This window comes from Dipodomys merriami, unplaced genomic scaffold (assembly GCF_024711535.1).
Source record: "Dipodomys merriami isolate MVZ:Mamm:240054 unplaced genomic scaffold, mDipMer1.0.p SCAF_4, whole genome shotgun sequence".
Classification (NCBI taxonomy): Eukaryota; Metazoa; Chordata; class Mammalia; order Rodentia; family Heteromyidae; genus Dipodomys; species Dipodomys merriami.
The window spans coordinates 65,741,996-65,763,350 of NW_027205603.1; the positions used below are offsets into that span (position 1 = coordinate 65,741,996).

The 21,355-nt window shown below is 44.5% G+C and overlaps 1 protein-coding gene across 1 annotated transcript in view; it reads left to right on the forward strand.

Annotated features, from left to right (window-relative positions):
• The window catches only part of Grhl2 (grainyhead like transcription factor 2), a 133,090-nt gene extending 114,869 nt beyond the window's left edge, over positions 1-18,221 (forward strand). Inside the window, exons 13-16 of the mRNA XM_069991154.1 lie at positions 2,204-2,298; positions 6,344-6,429; positions 12,853-12,917; positions 14,894-18,221. Coding sequence (XP_069847255.1) covers positions 2,204-2,298; positions 6,344-6,429; positions 12,853-12,917; positions 14,894-15,008 — 361 coding nt within the window. The 3' untranslated portion in view covers positions 15,009-18,221. The remainder of the gene's footprint in view (positions 1-2,203; positions 2,299-6,343; positions 6,430-12,852; positions 12,918-14,893) is intronic.
• The last annotated feature ends 3,134 nt before the right edge of the window (positions 18,222-21,355 follow it).

Sequence of the window (21,355 nt, forward strand, 5' to 3'; positions counted from 1 at the left end):
TGCTCATTATTAACCAAATGACCAGTAGCTGCTAAGTGGGTGAATTCTTTAATCTTCTAATCCTGAGGACATAGTCATTCTAGGTCTAAGATGTGACATATTACTATGACCTGCATTTATGGCAAAGTTGAGAGAGAAAGGCAGAGAGACTAATGCTTTAAAAGTTTATTATCACCTTCCACAGGGACTTGACCTTTAGAGTTCTTTCTAGCTGTTTTCAATATTTGACAAACTAGAATCTAAAATAGGAAAATGTGAATTCCTTTTTCTTAAAATTAGTTTTAGAATTATTTTTACAGCCGACCACCAGTGGCTCATGCCTATAATCCTAGGTACTCAGGAGATTGTGATCTAATGAAAATGATTTGAAGCCAGCATAGACAGACAAGTTCTTAAGACTCTTATCTCCAATGAACTACCAAAAAGGCTGGAAGTGGAGCTGTGACTCAAGTAGTAGACTGCTAGCCTTGAGCAAAAGAAGCCCAAGGACCATACCCTGAGTTTAAGTCCCAGGATAGGTTATCTATCTATCTATCTATCTATCTATCTATCTATCTATCTATCTATCTATCTATATCTGTCTGTCTGTCTGTCTATCAACTTACCTATTTGTTTTGTCACCCCTTCCATTGTTCTCCCCCATTTGTACAAATCCCAAATCCCACCCATTGCCTCAAATTACCTGGTTCTATTTTCACATATGTACATTGAGTATTATGACTATATTGACCCAGGTCAAACATGTTTCAGGGAATGATGAGTCTTAATGTTATTTCTCATCATCTTCTAGGATTTACTGAGAGGCAATGGGGTAACACTGGTCCTTGCCACCAGCATCTGATGGTCCTTAAGTTTGACCATAGTGGTAGCACAGACAGTTTGGTCTTGGAGGATCAATGGGAATTCTCTTTGGAAATACATGCCCTATTTAGTGTCTTCTTCAAATCTCTCCAGCTTGTATCCACCAGTTTCATCATGCACTTCAGGGATGCTTCCAATGAATCTTGTGTGTGTGTTACATGTGTGAATTCGCTTGATCCTTCTCACAGCCTCGTTCTAAACTTCCATGCCATTAATGAACTTGTATTATGTATACTTTAGTTGATAATATTTGTTCTTATTTATTGGATCCAATGTGATAACTTGCCGCACATATACAGTATATAATCATCAGCCTAGGATAATTCACCTATTTCTGTTTCCTCAAATGTTACCATTTCTGTCATCAGCCTCTTTTTAGAGATAAGTGATTTTAGGTCAAGGCCAGTGAAGTGGAAAGCAGGGATTTAAGTCAAGCTAATCAGTTCCCAGAATTCCTGTCTGAACCATTCTGTTGAACTTCCTATCTATGATTGCTTCCTGGGCCCATGAAAACCTGAACAGATGAAAATTTTCTAAAGCTCTGTATCCACTTCCTTGACACTCTGAAGAATAACACACGTGTAAGATTTCTCTTGAGCATTTTCTCTGGTTCCAGTTCTTCCAGTTTTGGTTTCTCTCAATCAGTTTTTCTCAGCGCCAATAGAGACTTTGGAAGGAAGTGTCTAACCATAAGTACTAGCCATCAGCACTTGACACCATGCATGATCCCAGCACTGTGGTCATCCAGGAGAGGGGGGACTGAAACCTCCTGCAAGGAACAGAAGTGGATTTGTTACTGGGTCTGGGAACTCCCACTATTCAATTTTCCTCTGTTCCAGCCAATGGGGAGAGAAAATAACAGGAAGCCAGATTCACTGAGTAACTTTTATATGGGGGGAATCCCTCAAAGCCAAGGTCCAGTAAGGTGGGCTTCTATCATTTCCATTTCCCTACCGTGCCTTAAGGAGATGGCAAGAGGTTACTGGACAGTCAGGCCTCTGCTGGACTGCTGTGACTTGAGAAGCACAAAGGCAACAGTGCTCACTCCTTTCCTGGTGCTCTGCCTTGATTTTCTGAACAGGAAAGAGGACAGAGGTACAGGTTGGAGGGAGTACCACCCACATCTCTCATTTTGGAGAGATGAGGAGCAAGGTTTAGTTCTGTGCCCTAAGGACAGTGCTATGCATATGCTCTCTCCCAAAGGGAGGGCATAGGCCTGTAAGGGGAAGGAGGTTGGTGTGGGGGTGGCATGGCACAAACAAGGAACAGGATAGGAATTGGCACATGCATGGTAACATGTGTGATACCTTGCCTTTTAACAATCTCTACTCTTCTTTTCTAGCAACAGTGTCCTTGTTAAACGGATGTTCAGGCCTATGGAGGAGGAGTTTGGTCCGGCACCTGCTAAGCAAATTAAAGAAGAAGGCATTAAGCGAGGTATCTCTCCAGCTGGGTTGCACCAAAATGAGCTCACAGTGTCACCTGCCTGTGGCGCCTTGGAAGGCAGGGCAGAGGGGCTTGGTGAATTTTTCTCCACACAGGAAGTACACAGGCTTTTCTCTCCAATGTGCTAAACTCTGTTCTTTTAAGAATAAGATTTGTTCTTGAATGAGATTTGTTCTTTCTGCATACTGGTTCTTTCTTTTGCCTTGGGAGAAGGGAAATACAGATACTTACTCATCCAGCAGGGTGAAAAGGAAGCTCTTACTGTCTGCGTGACAGACATAATTCATAGGAACCAGTGATTCAGAATTATTTAATAGATGGAAACAATCTTACACAAATAAACGAGCCGCTGTTTCCTGTGACATCACAACTTACTCATTTAAGGATTTATTTTCTTCCTCCTCCTCCTTCTCCTCGTCCTCTTATTATTGTGTTTTTGTTTTTTTTTATCAGTCTGGGGCTTGAACTCTGGGCCTGAGCACTGTCCCTGAGCTCTTTTTGCTCAAGGCCAGCACTCTACCACTTGAGCCACAGCACCACTTCCAGGTTTTCTGAGGTTAATTGGAGATGAGTCTCATGGATTTTTCTGCTTAAGCTGGTATAGAACCATGATCCACTGATCTCAGCCTCCTTAGTAGCTAAGATTACAGGTATGAGCCACCGGAACCTAGCTTATTTATTTATTGTGTTAATACTAAAGTTTGAACTCAGGGCATGGGCTCTGTCTTTTTCCCTCAAGGCTGATGTTCTACCACTTGAGCCACACTTCCGCTTGTAGCTTTTGGATGAATTGGAGAAAAGAGTGTCATAGACTTTCTTGCTTGACTGGCTTCAAAACTTAGCTTCCTGAATAGCTCAGAATATAGGCATGAGCCATAGGTGCCTGGTACTTAGTCAAGGATCTCACTCTATTTCCCCTAGAGGGCAAGAAGGAAGGCTGAGAGCACCATGTCTTACCCAGTCTCTCCGTACTATCCCTAGTTGTCCCTCACGGGACATTTCCCTGGCACCCTGTTGCAGTGACTTACCCTGTACTGGACTTGTAATGACTCAAATAAGACTCAATGTTAAATAAACATGAATTTTTTTCTTACTGAGAAATTTCTTTTTTTTTTTTTTTTTCTATTTGTTATAATGGGATTTTCATTATTGTCAGGGACCTCTCCTGTACCCTGCCTTAGGCTGCTGGAGTTTGTTGTATGACCTTGAACAGGACCTTCATCCTGTCACTCTTCACAGTTCTAAACTATAAAGTGTGGGCGACAAAGTGCCCCCCACCAAGAGTTTTAGAGAGGACTGATGAGTTACACACAAAAGATACTTCACTCCAGCCTGCTCACAGTTAGAGCTGTTAACTTTAACATTAGATCTGTATCTGGTAAGTTACACGATCCTAGTTGCATATGAGTGATTGTTTTTTCAGAGTAGAAAGAGCCCAAATGCATGAATATTAGCAAGATTTAAGTCTGTAAAAGTCTCTCACAGCTCATCATCAAATAGTCAAGCACGTCTGATCTCCATTCCTGGATGCCTTTCTACCCTATACTTTTAGAATTAGGGCACAGTCACCCAGAAATTAAGAATGACACAGACATGCATAATTGTAGCTTACCTCCACATTTAGTACCCGAGATTTCAGAGATTGTGAAGCCAGCACAAAAACTGCCACTAGAAATGGTATTATATGATTAAAAGTAAAGCTGTGTCCTTTGAAACAACTAAGTCCCAGTGACACAGGACAGTGCAGTAACCCACCAGCAGCAAGGACACGTCTCCTAGGAGTGACTTTCCTTCCAAAGATAGTAGCTTCTTTGTGGAAAAGGACAGAGGAGTTAACCTACTCCTGGCTTAGTGCTCCTACTTAGAGCTACATTTGACGATCTGAGTCAATGACAGTTCCTACCATGCATCTTTCAGAAGTTCTTCAAGAGACCAATCACAGTGATCACCAAAGCCATCATTACTGAGTGTTTGGCCTTTACAGCCTCTGTCAGGGTCACTTGGGGCTAGCTGTGCAGCTCTCTGTCTTTGGCTGTATGTTTGGGCTGTGTGATGATTGTCTTTACTACCTTGGCAGAGTGATTTCAACTGTTACTTTGCCACAGATGCAGAGTTAATGAAAGCCAGCCCCCTGGGCAATCCCCTGAGAGTGAGCTGTGAGCCCAGCATGCCTACCCAAGTGTGGCTCTCAACAGACCGCAGGGGAGCATGGTACTGCCCGCCTGGTGTTCCTTCCCACCCACCCCAGAGCAGCAGGGCACCTTCAGCACTTCCCAGCCATGCCACAAGCAAATGTGGCAAAGACATTGATTTGGAAAGCAGATATTATAAATAGATGGTAACCAGGCTCACTTTAATAGAATGTGCTTTGAGGTTTCCTAGGGCTAGCCTGATGGAAATTGCTTTTTCCCTTCTCTCTCTTGAGCGCTTTGGGGAGAAAGTATAGAATTTTCATCTGTAACAGCCAATTTTTCCCCTTGGATTTAATTTCCTTTATCTAGATGTAATTGGGATCCTATCTCCTAATTATTTTTCCACAAGTCCTCTTATAATAACCTGTAGGTTATGAACTCATTTTAGCTGAAATGGAGGCTATAAAATATTCCTTCTAAAGGACTAAATTTAGAAATCTATGGAGACATATCCAGTCTACTTATTTAACAGGTACTTAATTTTTATATTCGATAAAGAGAAGAAACTGCAGTACTTAAGTCTGTCTCCTTTCCCTTCCCTCTCCTTCTCTCTGCCCTTCTCCTTCCCCTTTCCCCTATCTCTTTCTCCCTCCCTCCCTCCCTCCCTCCCTCCCTCCCTCCCTCCCTCCCTCTCTCCCTCCCTCCCTCCCTCTCCCTCCTTTCCTTTCTCTCCTTCCCTTCCTTGGAGCAGCAGCCAACAGCTATGATCTGGGCAGTGGTGGCTGGCAGGGAGATATCTCTGGGCTCCATTTGCACACCTCTAGGGATTCCTGGAGTCCCTACCATCTCTTACTCTATACATGCTCAGATTTAGAATGTCATTTTGCAGAGAAATAACTAGAAGAGTTGTCTTCCACCTTGTGGAGGCACTAAGACCACAAATGCTTCCTGACAACTTCTGTAGTTGAGGACAAGTGTTTGTTGTATGCCAGGCCTGTACTAAGCAGCCATGTAAGCCATGTGTTACTGAACACTAACGTCACCCTATGCAATAGTCCCCGTGGCATACAGAAGACCCAGGCTGGGACAGGTGAAATGACTAGAATAGTAGCAAGGACTGAGCTGGGCTCCAACCTGGCCTCTGGAGATCTGGGCTAAGCTGCTTCTTCCACTCCCCTGCCAGTGTCACATTTCCCTCCTGTACCTGTTCCCCTGCTGGCCATCTGCCCAGAATCTCCACCATTTCCACTCTCACTGGGGCATTGGTGCCCCTGCCATCTTCCTAACTCAGATCTCTCCTTAAGGCCATCTACCTGGATCTTCCCTCCCCCTCACGCTGGCAAGATCAGGCTGTTTTCCTTTGTAACTCATAGCTTCATCTAGGTTATTTGAAGTCTCCCTGCCTCTTGAAGTGGACCACACATTCCCTTAAGGCTAGAGGCCAGGACTTACTGGCCCCTGTCTACTAAACCCCAGCTCCTGGTTCACAAGGCCTAGGGTCCTAGTAAGTCATCAGCAATATTTATTGTCGGAAATTCTTCAAGAGACTGATCAGAATGATTAACAAAGCCATTGTTATGGATTCTTTGGCCTTTGCAGCCAAATAAATAAACAGGAAAGGAAAGTCATCGGGAGATGATGTACTCACCGTGAGAAACTCCCATGTGAACCTGGGTGTCAAGGCATCTTACATCCTGTGGTGTTTCCCCATTGTTAGTTTACTTGTCAAATCCTTAAGAGTCCCCAGTCATGGGAGCTCTATGTGGATGACTCAGGTACTCTTATAGAGTGTGACCTAGACCTCACAGGGGTCCAAGCTCATCAGTGATGTCAGCCTGAGCCACCTGTGTAACAAGAAGCAGATTCTGGGCCTGTGTCACATGACTTACCTTGTTCTCTTTCAGTGCTTTTGTATGTGAGGAAGGAGACGGACGACGTGTTTGATGCTTTGATGCTGAAGTCTCCCACGGTGAAAGGACTGATGGAAGCGGTAAGACACAAGCCCTGTTAGCCTCCAGCCACGTCCTCTTTAGCAAAACCCATTTACTCTAGTGCAGCCATGGAGGTGGTGTCAGAATGAGCTTCCTAGAGAGAAAGGAAAAGCTGAGGTCTGTGGAGATGCTGATCTCTTGGCCCAGGGTTTAGCAGCATCTTAAGAAGGGAACTTGGTAAAACTGTCTTGCTATTTAATCTGTGCAGTTCATACTTTTCCTCTTTCTTTTTTTTCTTCGTGTCTTCCTCTCTGCCTGCCTTCCCTACATCTCTCATTTTTTTTTTTTAATGATCATTCATGTTGTAGTATAGACCAACACATCATTCTTTATCATGGATGAATTACATTTCACTGTGTGGATTTACCATCTTTTATTTTCACTTCTGTAACTGATGGATGTTGGGTTTTTCCACTTTTTTGGCTTATTGGGCTTGGAAATTTTTCTTCTGTTCTATAGTTCTTTTCATTGGGATGGAGTTCTGCTCCCTGCAAAGGAAAAATAAACCCGAAAATGAATGCAGGAAGTAGGATCTGCATCTCTTCAAGTGAACCAAAAAGTTCTAAATGTCCATAAAATTGTCAGAAGACAAGCAAATGAGCTTATATAAAATAAACATATATAACATGATACAATTATGTAGTCCTCTCTCAATATCCAAGGTTGGTTCTATAATACTAAGCTTCCTGGATGCCGAAGTCAGTTAGATAAAATGGTATAATATTTACAATGAACCTTTGCATGTCCTCCCAAATACTTTAAAGCATCTCTACCCAATCTATAAGAGATAACATAATTTAAATGCTCAGAGTTGTTGTACTGCGTTATTTAGGAAATAATGGCAAGAAAAATGTCTATACATGTTCAGAACACACATAACTTTAAATATATTTATACATTTTTGATCTGTAGTTGGTTGAATCTGTGGCTGCAGAGCATGTGGGTACAGAAAGCTGATTGTCTACATGTGTGTGTTAGTAAATGTACCTGTATGTTGATCATAGATGTATTTGTATGAAATAAACCCATGGAGGCATATAGCTTAGCGGTCAGTATACAAGCTTTGGTTTCAGAAAACCTGTGTTCAAATTTTGACTGTGCTTCTTACTTGTTGGAATGTGTTAAGAACCTTAAGAACATAGGCTTTCCCTTGGTTATTGTGAAGACTGAAAGAGACAATATAGAAATGAGACTTCCCAGGCCCTGGCACATACTGTGTCCCTGGCATAGATTAAATGTGGTAATGGAACCATTTTACCTTGAGTAGGAAACAGTGCCAGACAATACACAGTATGAGAGCATCTTCCAGCTCCTCCGCATCTAGATATCTCAAACACTCAGTTCCTCAATATCCCAAAGATGAATGTTATCTTAGGTCACAGTTCCATTGTGTAATAGTCTACTCAGTCAAAATGTCAGAGGAAGCAGGGAGCTTTGGACATGGTGCTGGTCTTTGCTCAGAAACCCTGGAAGTTGTATGAAGAGACCATGGCCACCTCTGAAACTCAGGGTCAGAGAGCTGTTCTCAAAAAATGAATTTATATGCCTTGTGGCCCCAAGGCCTAGCAGAAAATAATGGCCTCAAAACAAGAAAGTGTCCTTGGCCTCCCATATTTTTGTTTTAACTCTTAATTTCAAAAGATCATCACGCATGAAGTTTATGTTTTAACAACTAAAAGCTACTTACATGGAAAGAATGGTCAGGGAGTTGGAGGTGTGGCTCAGTCAGTAGAGCTTTAGCCGAAGAGGGAAAGTGGCTGTCAGGACTAAGTTCAAGTTCCAGTCTCGGACCTAGAAAAAAGCAAAGCAAAGAATGATCAGAAAGTAAGAAAACAAAACACGACCATAACTTTTGAGCAAGTGTTATTGTACTTGACCTCAAACCATCGTTTGAGCCTGTCACTAGTCAAAAATTGCTTCCTATAAACACAAACACAGGCTGCCTCCTTCCTGTGGGCCTCAAGTTCTACTTCTCTAAGTGGATCTATCAGAGTCCCTGAGTTATGTTTCAAAGATGCCATCCCAAGACCCCTGCCATGACCTTCAGAATCAGATTTTCTAGGGGTGGGCCCAGGAATAGCATTGGCAATAAGTTCCCTGGGTTGAGTTGAAGAACACTAGAGTTTGTGAGGTCACTGCCTGCTGTGTGCTTTGGCTAGAAACTGGGACTCATTCTCGGGTAAAATTCCAAGCGCACATTCACTTACAACAGTAATAAACCCTCTCATTGTATTCATGAGGTCCAATCCCTGTAATCATAGTTTTAAACCCAGGAGTGACTCTGTATGCTAATTTTCTTAACTTCTGGAGTTTAGGGCACTTTTCTCCTTCTTGGGTGGTTTGGGAAGGCCAACTGCTGTATCTTTGAGGAAGGACACAGTCTTCCTGGACCAGCTGACCTCCAGTTCCAAAGGTCAAAGTATATCTTGGGTAAAGTCCATTTATGTGTGTCCTGCAATTATTTCAGAAGTGGGAACACCTGCTTTATGTCAATATTTACATTCTCCTGCTTCCTTTTTATATGAGTTATTGAAGGTTGGTTGGCCTCAACTTCTTACCCTTAAAACAGAGTCTTCCGTGGCAAAATGACCTCATAGCTTTTAGGTTTCAGATGATGGCAATGACCTTTGTGATGATGGTGCTGCTTCTGTTATGGGGAGCATGGGCTGCTCTGTTTTCTCCTGTTGGATTCCAGAGGCCCTGTCCTCAGCCAGGCATTGCTTAGATATAGAAGGAAATTCATAGTGGAGTATAAAAAGCCATATTGAAACTTTTCGATTTTTGTTCTTAAAAAAAAATAGTACTGACAGTTGGTGAAGTGTGGATTTGTCATCTAGAGACAGACTAGCACGGATTAGTGTTTCAGTGAGAAAGTGCCCCAGCAGGCAGGTTTGGGAACAGGTTGTAGGTGGTGACAGTACCCACAGCAGATTTCCCACAACCATAAGCCCAGGAGAAGAGCTCTGTTATCTAGAAATTGAAGTGCTTTTACACTCAGCAAACACGATACTTTTGCTTGAGATAATTGTTTTGAATTTGTCTTAGTAATCTCTTTGTGAGGGTCAAGATCCTGGTACCTACATAAGCAAAGTGGGTAGCAGACAATAAAGAGAAGAGTGGTTTAGGGAACTCCTGATGTAATGCAGGACTGTGCCCTCTAGCATGTAAATCCGGATTCCTGTCTCTAGGAAAAGGTCTACCTTGAAAAATATAGTCTTATTTGTACCAGCTTTGATCTCTTAGCATCCTGAATACTTAACCACAACAAAGAAGAACCGAACTGGGTCACTTTCCCAATTTCTGTAGGACAGATGATTTTTCTTTTTTGTGGGGGGAGGGTGTCAGTCGTGGGGTTTGAACTCAGGGTCTGAGTACTCTCTCAGAGCTCTTTTGCTCAAGGCTAGCACTCTACCACTTTGAGCCACAGCACTGTTTCCATTTTTCTGGTGGTTAAGTGAAGATAAGAGTCTCATGGACTTTGAACCACAATCCTTAGATCTCAGACCCCTGAGTTGCTAGGATTCCAGGTGTGAGCCAGCAGCACCCATCTCAGATGATTCTTGAACCTCTCACACATTTAATTCATCTGGCAGAAAAGATCTAGACTATCCAGAAGGATCTAGACACCCAGATAGAAAAAGGAACAAAAGTTCTCTCCCCAAAAGTCAGATGTAACTGAATAGTCGTTTGAGAAAATAGATATTTTTCTTCTCAGCTTTGTCGTCCACACAACACTGATAACTATAGCCCACTTTTGTTTCTTTATTCTTCCAATTAAGTTTTAAATTTAAAGGCAAAAGATTTGATGACAGTAATGGTGGTAGTAATGGTGATGACATGAAGTCTTTTTAAAATTTTCTTTTCTTTTTAAAGCATTTCTGAGTGATTATACCTAGCAATCTTACAAATCAGGGGTTCTGACCAATTTGCCACAGGCTCCTTGCATGTGCTATCCCCTCTGCCAAGAGGGAACAGTTTACTCCCGTCAAGTCTCTGATCATATGTTACTTTATCTGATGACCTTCCAGACCACCCACCTAAATAGTATCTCCATCATTCTCCACTTAGTACTCTTTTATTTTACTCCCTGCCAACATATTTGATTCTTAGTAGATATTCATTGTTTTCTTTCATCCTCCATAGATTTTGAAATCCATTAAGTTAGAGGCTTTGTGTCTGTCGCCTGCTGTTTATACCTTGAGCACACTATTGCTTGACCTCAGCCAGCATCTGGAGTATGTGTGCATTGGGTGTGTGATCTTGACATGCCCTGCCTCACTGGACCCTTACAATACCCCTATCCACTCAGCAAGTAAACAGCATCGCTACCACAGATAAGGAACCTGAGGCCAAGTGGGGTGTTCTCCAAGGTCTGACTACTTCACCAAGTGATGGAGCCAACTTCAGCCTTCTCTTACTTAAGTCTGGCTAGGAATATGTTCTGTCTGTATGTGAAAATATTGTAAGGAGAATAAGGAGTCTTATGTCACACAAAAACCAAGGAGGGAAAGGATCGAGTAATGATAAACATTCAGGCAAGAAGTGTATAATGCATCTACTCGCTGAGTTCAACTCTGACTTCTGTCACTTGTGAGTGGTATGACACTGGGCAAGTTACCCAGCCAGCAGCATCACTTCTGAAGCAAGAATAATGCAGGAGGATGATAGGAAAGTTATAAAAAGGATTAAAAACTATGAGTACCTGAGTTCAAATCCCAGTCACTACCCAAAGGAAAAGAAAAACATGGGGGGTGGGGGGTAGGAATCAAAGCACTCCTAATTGCCCCTAGAGACACATTTTCCATGTATAGAAGAGAACCTGCCTGGGTGATCACAGTCAGCCCTGGGCAGAAGTAATCTCTGTCTGGCAGGAGGAATCCTCTGTAAGCCTCTGACAGATGTCTGGCTTCCTCCACATGAATTCTGTGTCCTACTTGTTAGCAGGGTCTGACTGTGACCCAGCCTGGCTCCTCGCCTTTTATGGAGGCAGAGAATGCCCTGTCAACATGGCGAATCAGCAGATGACTTTACCTTTGAGAACTAAATTGAGCGCAGGACTCCGCCTCCTGCAGGCATCTGTTTCAGCTTTGCCAGTAGCTCTGATGAACTGGATGAGGTTCATAAATCTCACTCTTAAACTGTCTCAACATATGTTCAGTTTCCCTAAGAGTGCAAAACCTGAAGCCAGACTTGCAGGTGTTTTCCTTTTAAACCCTGTCTCTGTCAGTCAGTGGCTAAGGGACTGTGGAAAATTATCCCAGTGCTTCCTCTCTCCTTTCCCACTCACCTGTGATGAGTTGAGGTGCCTACTCTTTGTCTCCACAAACTTCAACTTCTGTGTGTGTATATATATATTTTTTAATTTTTGGGGGGTCTGGTCCTGGGGCCTGAACTCTGGGCCTGGGCACTGTCCCTCAGCTCTTCAGCTCAAGGCTAGCGCTCTACCACTTTAGCCAGAGCGCCACTTCCGGCTTTTTTCTTTTTTTTTTTGCTTATGTGGTGCTGGGGAATGGAACTCAGGGCCTCATGCATGCAAGGCAAGCGCTCTACCACTGAGCCACCTTCCCAGCCCAACTTCTATATTTTGACAGATAACATAGTTTAATATACTTTTTTTTCTTTTTGGATGCCATCCTAGGGCTTGAACTCAGTTCTGGGCATTGTCCTTGAGCTTTTTTTTTTTTTTTTTTCCTCAAGGATAGTGGTCTATCATTTAAGCCACAGCCCCATTTCTGCTTCTTGGTAGTGTATTGGAAATAAGTCTCTCAGACCTTCCTGGCTGGCTGTCTTCAAACCTCAATCCTCAGATCTCAGCCTCCTGAGTAGCTAGGATTATAGGCATGAGCCACCGGCAACTGGCTTAATATATTTTTATTAAGAAAAAAAAAAAAGATTTTTCCTTTGCATATGTCCTTACTACAAGAATCTGATTTAGAATTTGTATTTCCAGATCAAGTAAACATATATGCTCTGAAGGTTATGGCTCAAAACTGGTTGCTTGTTTTCCTCCCTTTGTCTAATTGCAATTCTCTTTGTGATGCATTTCTATCTGGAGAGAATTATTTTTGTCTGTCTATTTTTCTGAACTGAGAGATAATTGTTTCTTCTTGAGAAGTGAGAGATTTCCAGGTGGGAGATATGATTCATGTGGTGAAGTCATTTTATTTCCCCCTCTTGGAGTCTGTAGGTGCTTGTCCCACTGTCTTTTGGCTTTTAGTTTTGCAGTTAGCCAAGAGCTAGATTTAAGGTCTATCCAAAGGCGTGTGTGGGAGGGAACCTCATAAATAGGCATTCAGGGAATCTGACTGTGAGTGAAGATCATGCTGTGTCCAGAAAAATGTGCAAGAGAGCGAAGTTGGGACATCCTCCCTGGTCTCCACTTGGGCTCTGATTCTCACACCTTCTTGTTATTGGTGTTACAGATATCTGAGAAGTATGGGCTGCCTGTGGAGAAGATAGCAAAACTTTACAAGAAAAGCAAAAAAGGGTAAGAAATCAGACAAGCTTACACGATGTATGTGATTTTTTTTTTCTTAAACAATACCTGTCCTTTTTTAACCTCTGTTGTTCATCTTTAGGAAAGATGTTTCATCTTTCATTTGCAGAGCAGCAAATGCTGTGCACTGTGAAGGTCTATAATGGGAGAAGGCAGGGAGGAGAGAGGGAGACAGAGGAGATCGCAGTGATGTCCAATGGCAAGATGAACAGGTAGACTAGAAGGGCCTCAGGGTCTTGGGGACACTGGGGAGAATAGCAAGGTCACCCTCTGCAATGAGTGAAGTTTATAATGAAGGAAACCTCATGTGGCTCACAGTGTTGGTTTCTGGGTGGCAGAAGTAAGATTTAAAAAAAAATGTCTGTGGAGCTGGGTACAAGTGGCTCACGCCTGTAATCCTAGTTACTCAGGAAGCTGAGATCTGAGGATCATGGTTCAAAGCCAGCCTGGGCGGGAAAGTCCATGAGACTCTTATCTCCAATTAACCACCAGAAAACCAGAAGTGGCGCCATGGCTCAAGTGGTAGAGCATTATTGGGGGTTCTCTGTTTCTGAGTGTGCTGACTGGTTGATGGAAAGCTCTTGGTGGCAAGCTTACCAAAATGCATACTACAAGTCTTTCCAAGGTCACACTGGAGCAGGTGTGTTGGAGTAATGTCTCAAATTCCTGCTGGTGACTAGAAATTCTCAATGCTGATGAACCCATTGCTGATGATAATACTGCCCTTGAGTCTGTCAATCCCAGTGCTAAAGGCTTTTATCCAAATAACAACCCTCTAAAGCAGGGCAGTTTGATAGTTATTCTTTTTCAATCGAGGATCTATCTGCCTTCCAAGATTGAGATAAGCTGGGGACTTCTGAGTCACAGACAGAATTTGTTGGTTTTCTTAAAACTAAGTCCACCCAAGATAGCTTCAGAGTGAGGCAAAGTAAGTTTCCAAGACTAGCTCAGCCATGCACTAGCTGGGTGAACTCGAAGAGACAATTGTTTGTGTGAGAAATGACTGTTTTCTCATTTGCAAAGTGATGCTGATAAGATCTACCTCCAAGATTGCTGTGACATTAAATGCAAGGCCTCTGAAGCGTGGCCCTGGATTATGTGTTCAAAAGGGGTAGCTGCAATCCTTGTTTATTTTCTTCTTCCTACTAAGGGCAGTGCAATATGGCTTCATGAAAAGAGTTAGGGGCCCTAACTATCTTGGTTTTGGCTCTGTCAGCAGCTAATTGTGCTCATTTCTCTGAGCCCCAGTTTACTAATCTATAAAGCAAGAGGATCAGGTTGAATGATTTCAGAAATTCTATATAATAAGAAGTCATGAGGCCGGGTGCCAGTGGCTCATGCTTGTAATCCTAGCTATTCAGGAAGCTGAGATCTGAGGATCGCAGTTCAAAGCCAGCCCGGACAGGAAAGTCTGTGAGACTCTGATCTCCAATTAACCACCAAAAAACTGGAAGTGGCACTGTGGCTCAAGTGGTAAAGTGCTAGCCTTGAGCTGAAGAGCTGAGGGATAGGGCCCAGGCCCAGAGTTCAAGCCCCATGACTGACAAAAAAAAAAAAAAAAAAGGAGTCATGAAACAGAAACCTTATTTCATTTGTTTATTGATTGATTGGGACTGGGCCTGGGGCTTGAATATGGGCCAGAGCTCCCTATCCCTTAGCTCTTTTGCTTAAGTTCTTGGAGATACGAGTTTCATGGACTTCCTTGCCTGGACTGGCTTCAAAACACTGATCTCAGATCTCAGGCTCATGAGTAGCTAGGATTACAGGCATTGTGCCAACAGGTTTTGGGGCAAAGGAGATAGAATGAGAACCTTTCTCTGTCTTGTTTTCTTTCTCCCCCTCCTAGCCCCTACTTGGGGAGGGGGACACCAAGTACCCCAGCCTGAAGCCCGCCCTTGCAGTGAGCCCACTGTTCACAGTGTTTCTTCCTCTCTCCACCCCACCCTGCTCTGTCCCTCCCGTGGCAGCATCTTGGTGAACATGGACGACAACATCATTGAGCACTACTCCAATGAGGACACCTTCATCCTCAACATGGAGAGCATGGTGGAAGGCTTCAAGATCACACTTATGGAGATCTGAGCCCTGGGATTGGCATTCGCTGGCAGGAGTTCTGAATACATTCTTCCCTGGGAGAGATGGGGATCCCCATTACCCCAGAACTCAGAGACCCACCTCACCCATCCTACAAGTGCTGTTACAAGACTGCTGGAAAGCGGGCAGGGCCTCTGGTCCCATTGGTTGTCAGTCTGATTGACCCTCCACCTGCTTCTCCATGGAGCCAAAGGCTGCGTCTCTCAGTAGGTTGCTTTGGGCCTGTGGGGTCCTTATTTATTGCCCATCAGAACTCTGAAGGCCACTGCTGGCTCCATAGGAGACCCTCCAGAGTCGCCCCTTAAAAGGGAAGCAAACTAGTCCATTCATCTCGAAGAACCTGACCATTGGCCACTTCTTTCTCACCCGCTCACGTCCGTGAGTGCATGGACAGAAGGAGCTGCCTCTTGTGCAGCTGTCACAGGTGAGTACAGAGGTGGACAACGTTGAAACTGGTCAAAACCCTTCAGATTGTTCTGACGAAGGTCATTTTGCTAAATACCTCCAGCAAGTGGCCACCAGGCCTTGTAAATGAAGACATTCAGCTACCATGGAGTCAGTCAAGAACACAGAATGTGTGCCTGGCGATCATGTACATAGTGTTTATAATATTGCAATAATATATTTTGCCTGTGGCATGTGGGCAGGTTTGCTGCCACGGGCCAAGGGGAGGCACAGACATGAAGACTTAGAGCTGTTTTTGCTGCACCTATTCTGGTCCCAGGCTAGAGAAATGGCCTTGGAGTCTCAAGTGACTATGGTGGTGCCGTGATACATTCTCCCTTGGGTGTATCTGAGGCCTGGTCGCTTGTCCCCAGAGAATAGGATGCCTCGGGCAGATCGCTGCATTTGTCTCATGATATGATGCCTCGTTGGACTGTTCCTTCAAGCTGATTCTGCAGCTTTGGTAAAGGCAATGCATGAACTCTCTGGAAAGATTGTAGGGGCTTTGCCCTGGGGCTCTGGGGATGGGGCTCTGCTGGGAACTGCTTAGCCGTGGTGAGAGTCCTGGACACTGGAGGGCCTCACAGTTTACAAGCACATCCTTCATCTCAAGTGGATCCTTTGAAAGCCCATCGGCAGCGCTGAGTGCCTCCCCAGGAGCTCAGCTCTGAGCGGCAGGCCAGGCTTCCTCTTGTGCCTGGAGACTGGAAAGGGAGGACTCAGCCACCTGAACCCCTGCTTTCTGCAGTTAGAGGGAGAGTGAGAAAGCCCTGTGAGCCCCTGCTTTTCTGAAACCAGCCTCAAGAAGCAGGCTGGGGCCAGGAGCTGGTGATCACACCTGTAAACCTAGCTACCCAGGAGGCTGAGATCTGAGGATCATGGTTCAAAGCCAACCTGGACACACAAATCTGAGAGACTCTTATCTCCAGTGAACCAGCAAAAAGCCAAAAGTAGAGGTGTGGCTCGCATGGTAGAGCACCAGCCATAAGCAAAAAAAGCCAAATGAGAGCAAGAGGCACTAAGTTCAAGCTCTAGTACTGGCACAAAAAGAAAAGTAAAGAAGCAGGCTGCAGGCTGGGAGAGAGAAGGCCTTGTCCTGCTGCTACAAGCCCTGGGAGACGAGGAGAAAAACTGCCCTGAACTGTCACAAAGAAGGCAACATGTTGGGCTGCTGTTCCCTTTGAGGGGGCAGGAAGGTGATGTAGGGTGGGTGTTGCCCCTAAGGGCTGAAGCACTTGTGGTAGCCAGGCACCTCCTACTCCAAGGCCAGGATCTAGGAAAGAATCCATGTATTCAGGTCCACGTTTGTTCGTAAAGCACTTTGATGTCTTACATGGAGGTCCAGCTATCTCACCTGCCCTGAGGTCCAGTCCCTGAGAGAGAGAGAGAGAGAGAGAGAGAGAAAGAGAGAGAGAGAGAGAGAGAGAGAGAGAGCTACACTATAGTCTGGTTTAGTGCCTTGAGACTTCAGAGGAATTGAACAGAATGGAAACCAGGTGCCACACCAACGGGACCCTGAAGACACCTAAGGGGGCGCCTTTCTGTGTGTCCTCTGGATATGTCCCCCCCACCCCCCACCCTTTCTACCCCCCACCCCCGTGGCACCAAAGGTTGCATCTGAGGCTCAGCTCTGCTCCAGTCTGTTGCTTCCTCCTCTCCTCCAATTGCCATACCCTGGCTCAGCACCCTTACCCCTGGGGACCATCCTGGGTACTAGCAGGGCTCTGTTTTGTTCTAAGACAGACAAATACAGTGTGGGAAATATACATACTACACACTGCTTGTGCTCCTTGGGTTATCTATAGCTTCAAACAGAGTTGGTAGACCAATCTGGGTCACAGAATTCCAGAGCAGGGAAAAGGCAGATGTGTGGCAGCTTGACACAGGCTACTGACTCTTACCACTCCAGCTATTTTTTTTAAAACTGTTTGCTGAGCTTACCCTAAGTCAGAAGATGAACCAGAAATGCCTTTGTCCTAAGTTCCTAAGTAGTCAGGGTGGTGACCATTGCTAGAACCAAGGATGTAAGGCCAATCAACGCCATCAAAGGATGATACAGAATGTCAAATCCATGAATCGATGCCCTCTGCCTTCTCAGAGCACTTTGTGGCTAACTTCCAAGTGTCTGTCCTTCACTGTGTATGTTAGCAGGGCTTTATGAGCAAAATTTCCCAAGCAAAAACACTCCAGCAAAAGAAGGAAACTTGCCTCATCTACTCTGTCCCTCGAGTTAATCATACCCAAATAAATGATAAGCTTTTAGAAAATATATGATCCATAAAAGACAGCAGCAGACATGTGAAGCAAGTTATTTTTTCTTATAATGACATATTGTTTAAACCTTTCCGATGTTTAAACATTGAAATCAACAGAAATGTACAGTCTGGTATCTGCAAATTGGTTCCTCAAAGACTAAGGAGCTTCCTAGCCCAGAAACTTGGGAAACAGGAAATGAGTGAAACATTTATTTTACCTTTGTATTTAAGAATCATGAAATTGTAACTGAAATAGAGGCTTTGTGCCAAATTCTAAGAATGGCCTTTCTTAAAGACATGCAAGGGGAGACTGAATATATATATATATATGTGTGTGTGTGTATATATATATTCATATGTATTCTCCCACATAAACAAAAAAACATAAATGTAACTTAATAGTTTTGTAAATGGGAGAGGGGAATCTATAAACTATAAATACAGTTATTTTATTTTTTGTACATTTTTAAGAAGAAAAATAAATATTCATAACATAAGAATGAAACAACTGTGTCTGGTGTTTTCTGTATGAGTTGGAACTCTGCCTGAATGGAAGAAAGTCTTGGTATGACCTTAGAAAATTTCAGCCTCCCTTAGCACCCAGAGCCCAGGGCTGTAACAGAGCAGCAATTTACTCTTCAAGATACTTTTTTCTCACCTCCCTTTGATCTTGAGAAGAGGGAAAAGGCATCAAGAGACTTCAGGTGTTCCCTGTGCAGGCTCCCAGGGTGGGTGCCTTGCCCATGCTCTCTTGTTCTCTTCTCTCTCTCTCTCTCTCTCTCACACACACACACACTCTCTCTCTCTCTCTCTCTCTCTCTCTCTCTCTCTCTCTCTCTCTCTCTCTCTCATACACACACACACATACACACACTTACTGTAGTACTGGGATTTGAACTCAGGGCCTTGTGTTTGCTAAGGATGAGCCACAACCCCAGTCCTTTTCCATGTGTGTGCATGTGAGTATGCGTGTGTGCGTGCACTGGTTCTGGGGTTTGAACTCAGGCCTAGGCATTCTCCCAAGCTGTTTTGCTCAAGTCCAGAGCTCTACAACTTGAACCACTGCTTCCCTTCTGGCTATTTTGGTAATTAATTGGAGATGTGACTGTCCCAGAGTTTCCTGCCAGACTGACTTTGAGCCATGATCCTCAAATGTCATCTTCTTGAGTAGTGAGAATTGGCACTTGGCTCTTCTGGCTTTTTAGATTTTTCAGCTAGGGTCCGAGACTTATGCATAGGTCAGCTTGGGACTTTGATTCTGCTACTTCCATCTCCCAAGTAGCTAGGATTGCAGGTGTGTACCATCACACCTGGCCCAAGATGTGTCTTGTTTTGACCCATCCCTGAGGCTGGAGCAGATTCTGCCCTCCCACTTCTGTCTTTACTTCCAGTCTCCCTGGCCCTCCCTTGACCTCCTCAAAATCTTTTAGTTTCTCTGGGCCCACTTCTGTGTTAGAGGCTAAAAACCACATGGCTCAAACCTCCATTTCATAAGATGCTTTTACGCTGGAACCCACACCAGCAAGCATCATCCTTGTCTGTTGGGGTGCAGCGCCATTCCCACCTGCTCCAACCATTGTCTGTGAGGACCTCCTAAGAGCATCTGTTGCAAGCAATGAACAGACCTGTGTTCTTTTGTTTCCCTTTTTCTGTCTACCCATGTCCTCAGCTTTCAAATCCAGCTAATGTTTTGCCTTCAACAAGCCTGCCCTTGACTGACCCGACCCCCAGTGACCTACAGTGGCCTCCACGCCTGAACCAGGAGCGGGAAAAGAGTAGCTGCATTATTGACTGAGTAGTCTTCTGGAGAAATTATGGAATTTGAAATGGGCCACAAGGCTTTAATCACAATCTGTGTCCTACCACCTCATGAGGAAGTCTGCCTAGTCTTCAAATCTGCCTGAGTAGGTTGTGCTAGGGATGCAAATGCGTTCTACATCCCCCTACCCTTGGCTTGTGGCCACCACAGTGCAGTTTGGTGAATTAGGCTTACCATGTGTGAAGCCCTCCCCGCCCCCAGGGCATTTCCTGGACAATCACCTTGATAGCATACGCCCCTTGTCCCTCAGGGACTTATCAGAAAACCTCTATAAATGGGTGCATGGATTGATATTGCAGACTTGGGGGGACATGGTGAAAAGCAGCCAATGACAACAATCACCCATGTCTTCCCTGGGCAGAAAACATCCATCTCACACCACTCAGGAAGAAGAACTTCACTTCTTCTTTGCCACCAGGCATAGGTAAACTTCTCTGCAGTAGTGTTCGGGGCTGGACAGAAGTTTCCAGCTAAGTCAAGTGTCCCTTCCAGATCAACCCTTGGCTTAATAATGTCTACACGCCACAGAATGCCAAAACTGTCGTGCTTAGTACTAGTTCAGGTTCACCATTGAGCATGTGAGCAGGATGAATGTCAAAATACTGCTACTGGGAAGGGGGTGGGGGGCGAGGGGAGGCATGGAGGGAGAGAGAAAGAAGGGAGAGAGATTTGTCTGCTTGCCTGCCTGCCTGGTGGGTACTGGTGGCTAAGTGTTATGAGGTATTTACTAAGGGCTGGGTTGGCAGTTCCAGCTGCCCTGCATTTGAAGTGTTTTCACCATTTCTTTCAGAGAACTAAAATCCCAGACACTTCCTGGAGGAGTGTTGAGGAAAGAAGTGATGATGCAAGCTTCACCATGACGCTGGCCATGCTGCTGTGTAGTAGCCCTGTGTTGTAATATTGTTAGCATCCTCAGGAATGTCTGGGACTGTTGAGACTGTGCATCGCATGTTAACACAGACAGCAAATTCCCAGGATGTGGGCATGTAGTCAGCACTGAACTGAAGAAAATATTTTCTTTCCTGGGGCTTGAACTGAGGGCCTGGCGCTGTCCTTGAGCTTTTTGGCTAGTGTTCTACCACTTGAGCCATAGCTTCAATTCTGACTTTGGTGTTTGAGAGAAGAGTCTCTCACTGGCTTTCCTGCCCTGGCTGGTGGTGAGCTGTGGTCCTCGGAGCTTAGTCTCCTGAGTAGCTAGGATTACAGGTGTGAGCCACCAGCACCTGCCTAAGAAAATCCTATAACTGAACAAATAACTGGGAATATCCTGGACATAAATGTCTCTCTTCAGCTCACATCCATCCATCCATCTTCCTGTTTTATTTGACTGATGTGCTTCTGAATCAGGAAATACAGGGCTCCAGGATTTCATTTGGTTGTTGTTGCTTCAAATAACCTAAAAATCTACAACCTTGGGGAAAGTGCTGAGCATAGTCCTAGCAAAGTCCAAGGGCATTTGGAGAACATCTCCATTTCTTCATAGGACAGTCCTTGGGGCTCTCTGCCTTGCCTAAGGGAATAACCACCCCCTTGGGTGGTAAGTCTCTGCCATGTTGAACTAGGCTAAGAAGGGACTCAGCTGGGCCAGGACATTGAGAAGATGTAGACTAGGAGCATCAGGTGCAGCTGAAGGCAAGCCAGTGCTGGTCTTTACAGACCAATTGTATGTGGTCAGGTTGGCCTGTAGGGGCCTATAACACCTAACACAAGTTAGCAAGTTTGAGCCCCCTGTTCTGCCAGTATTGGCCTTCTGGGAGAGCAACAAGGCTGAAAACACTGAAACAAGGAAAGCTCTGAAGAGGTTTAGGCGTGGCATT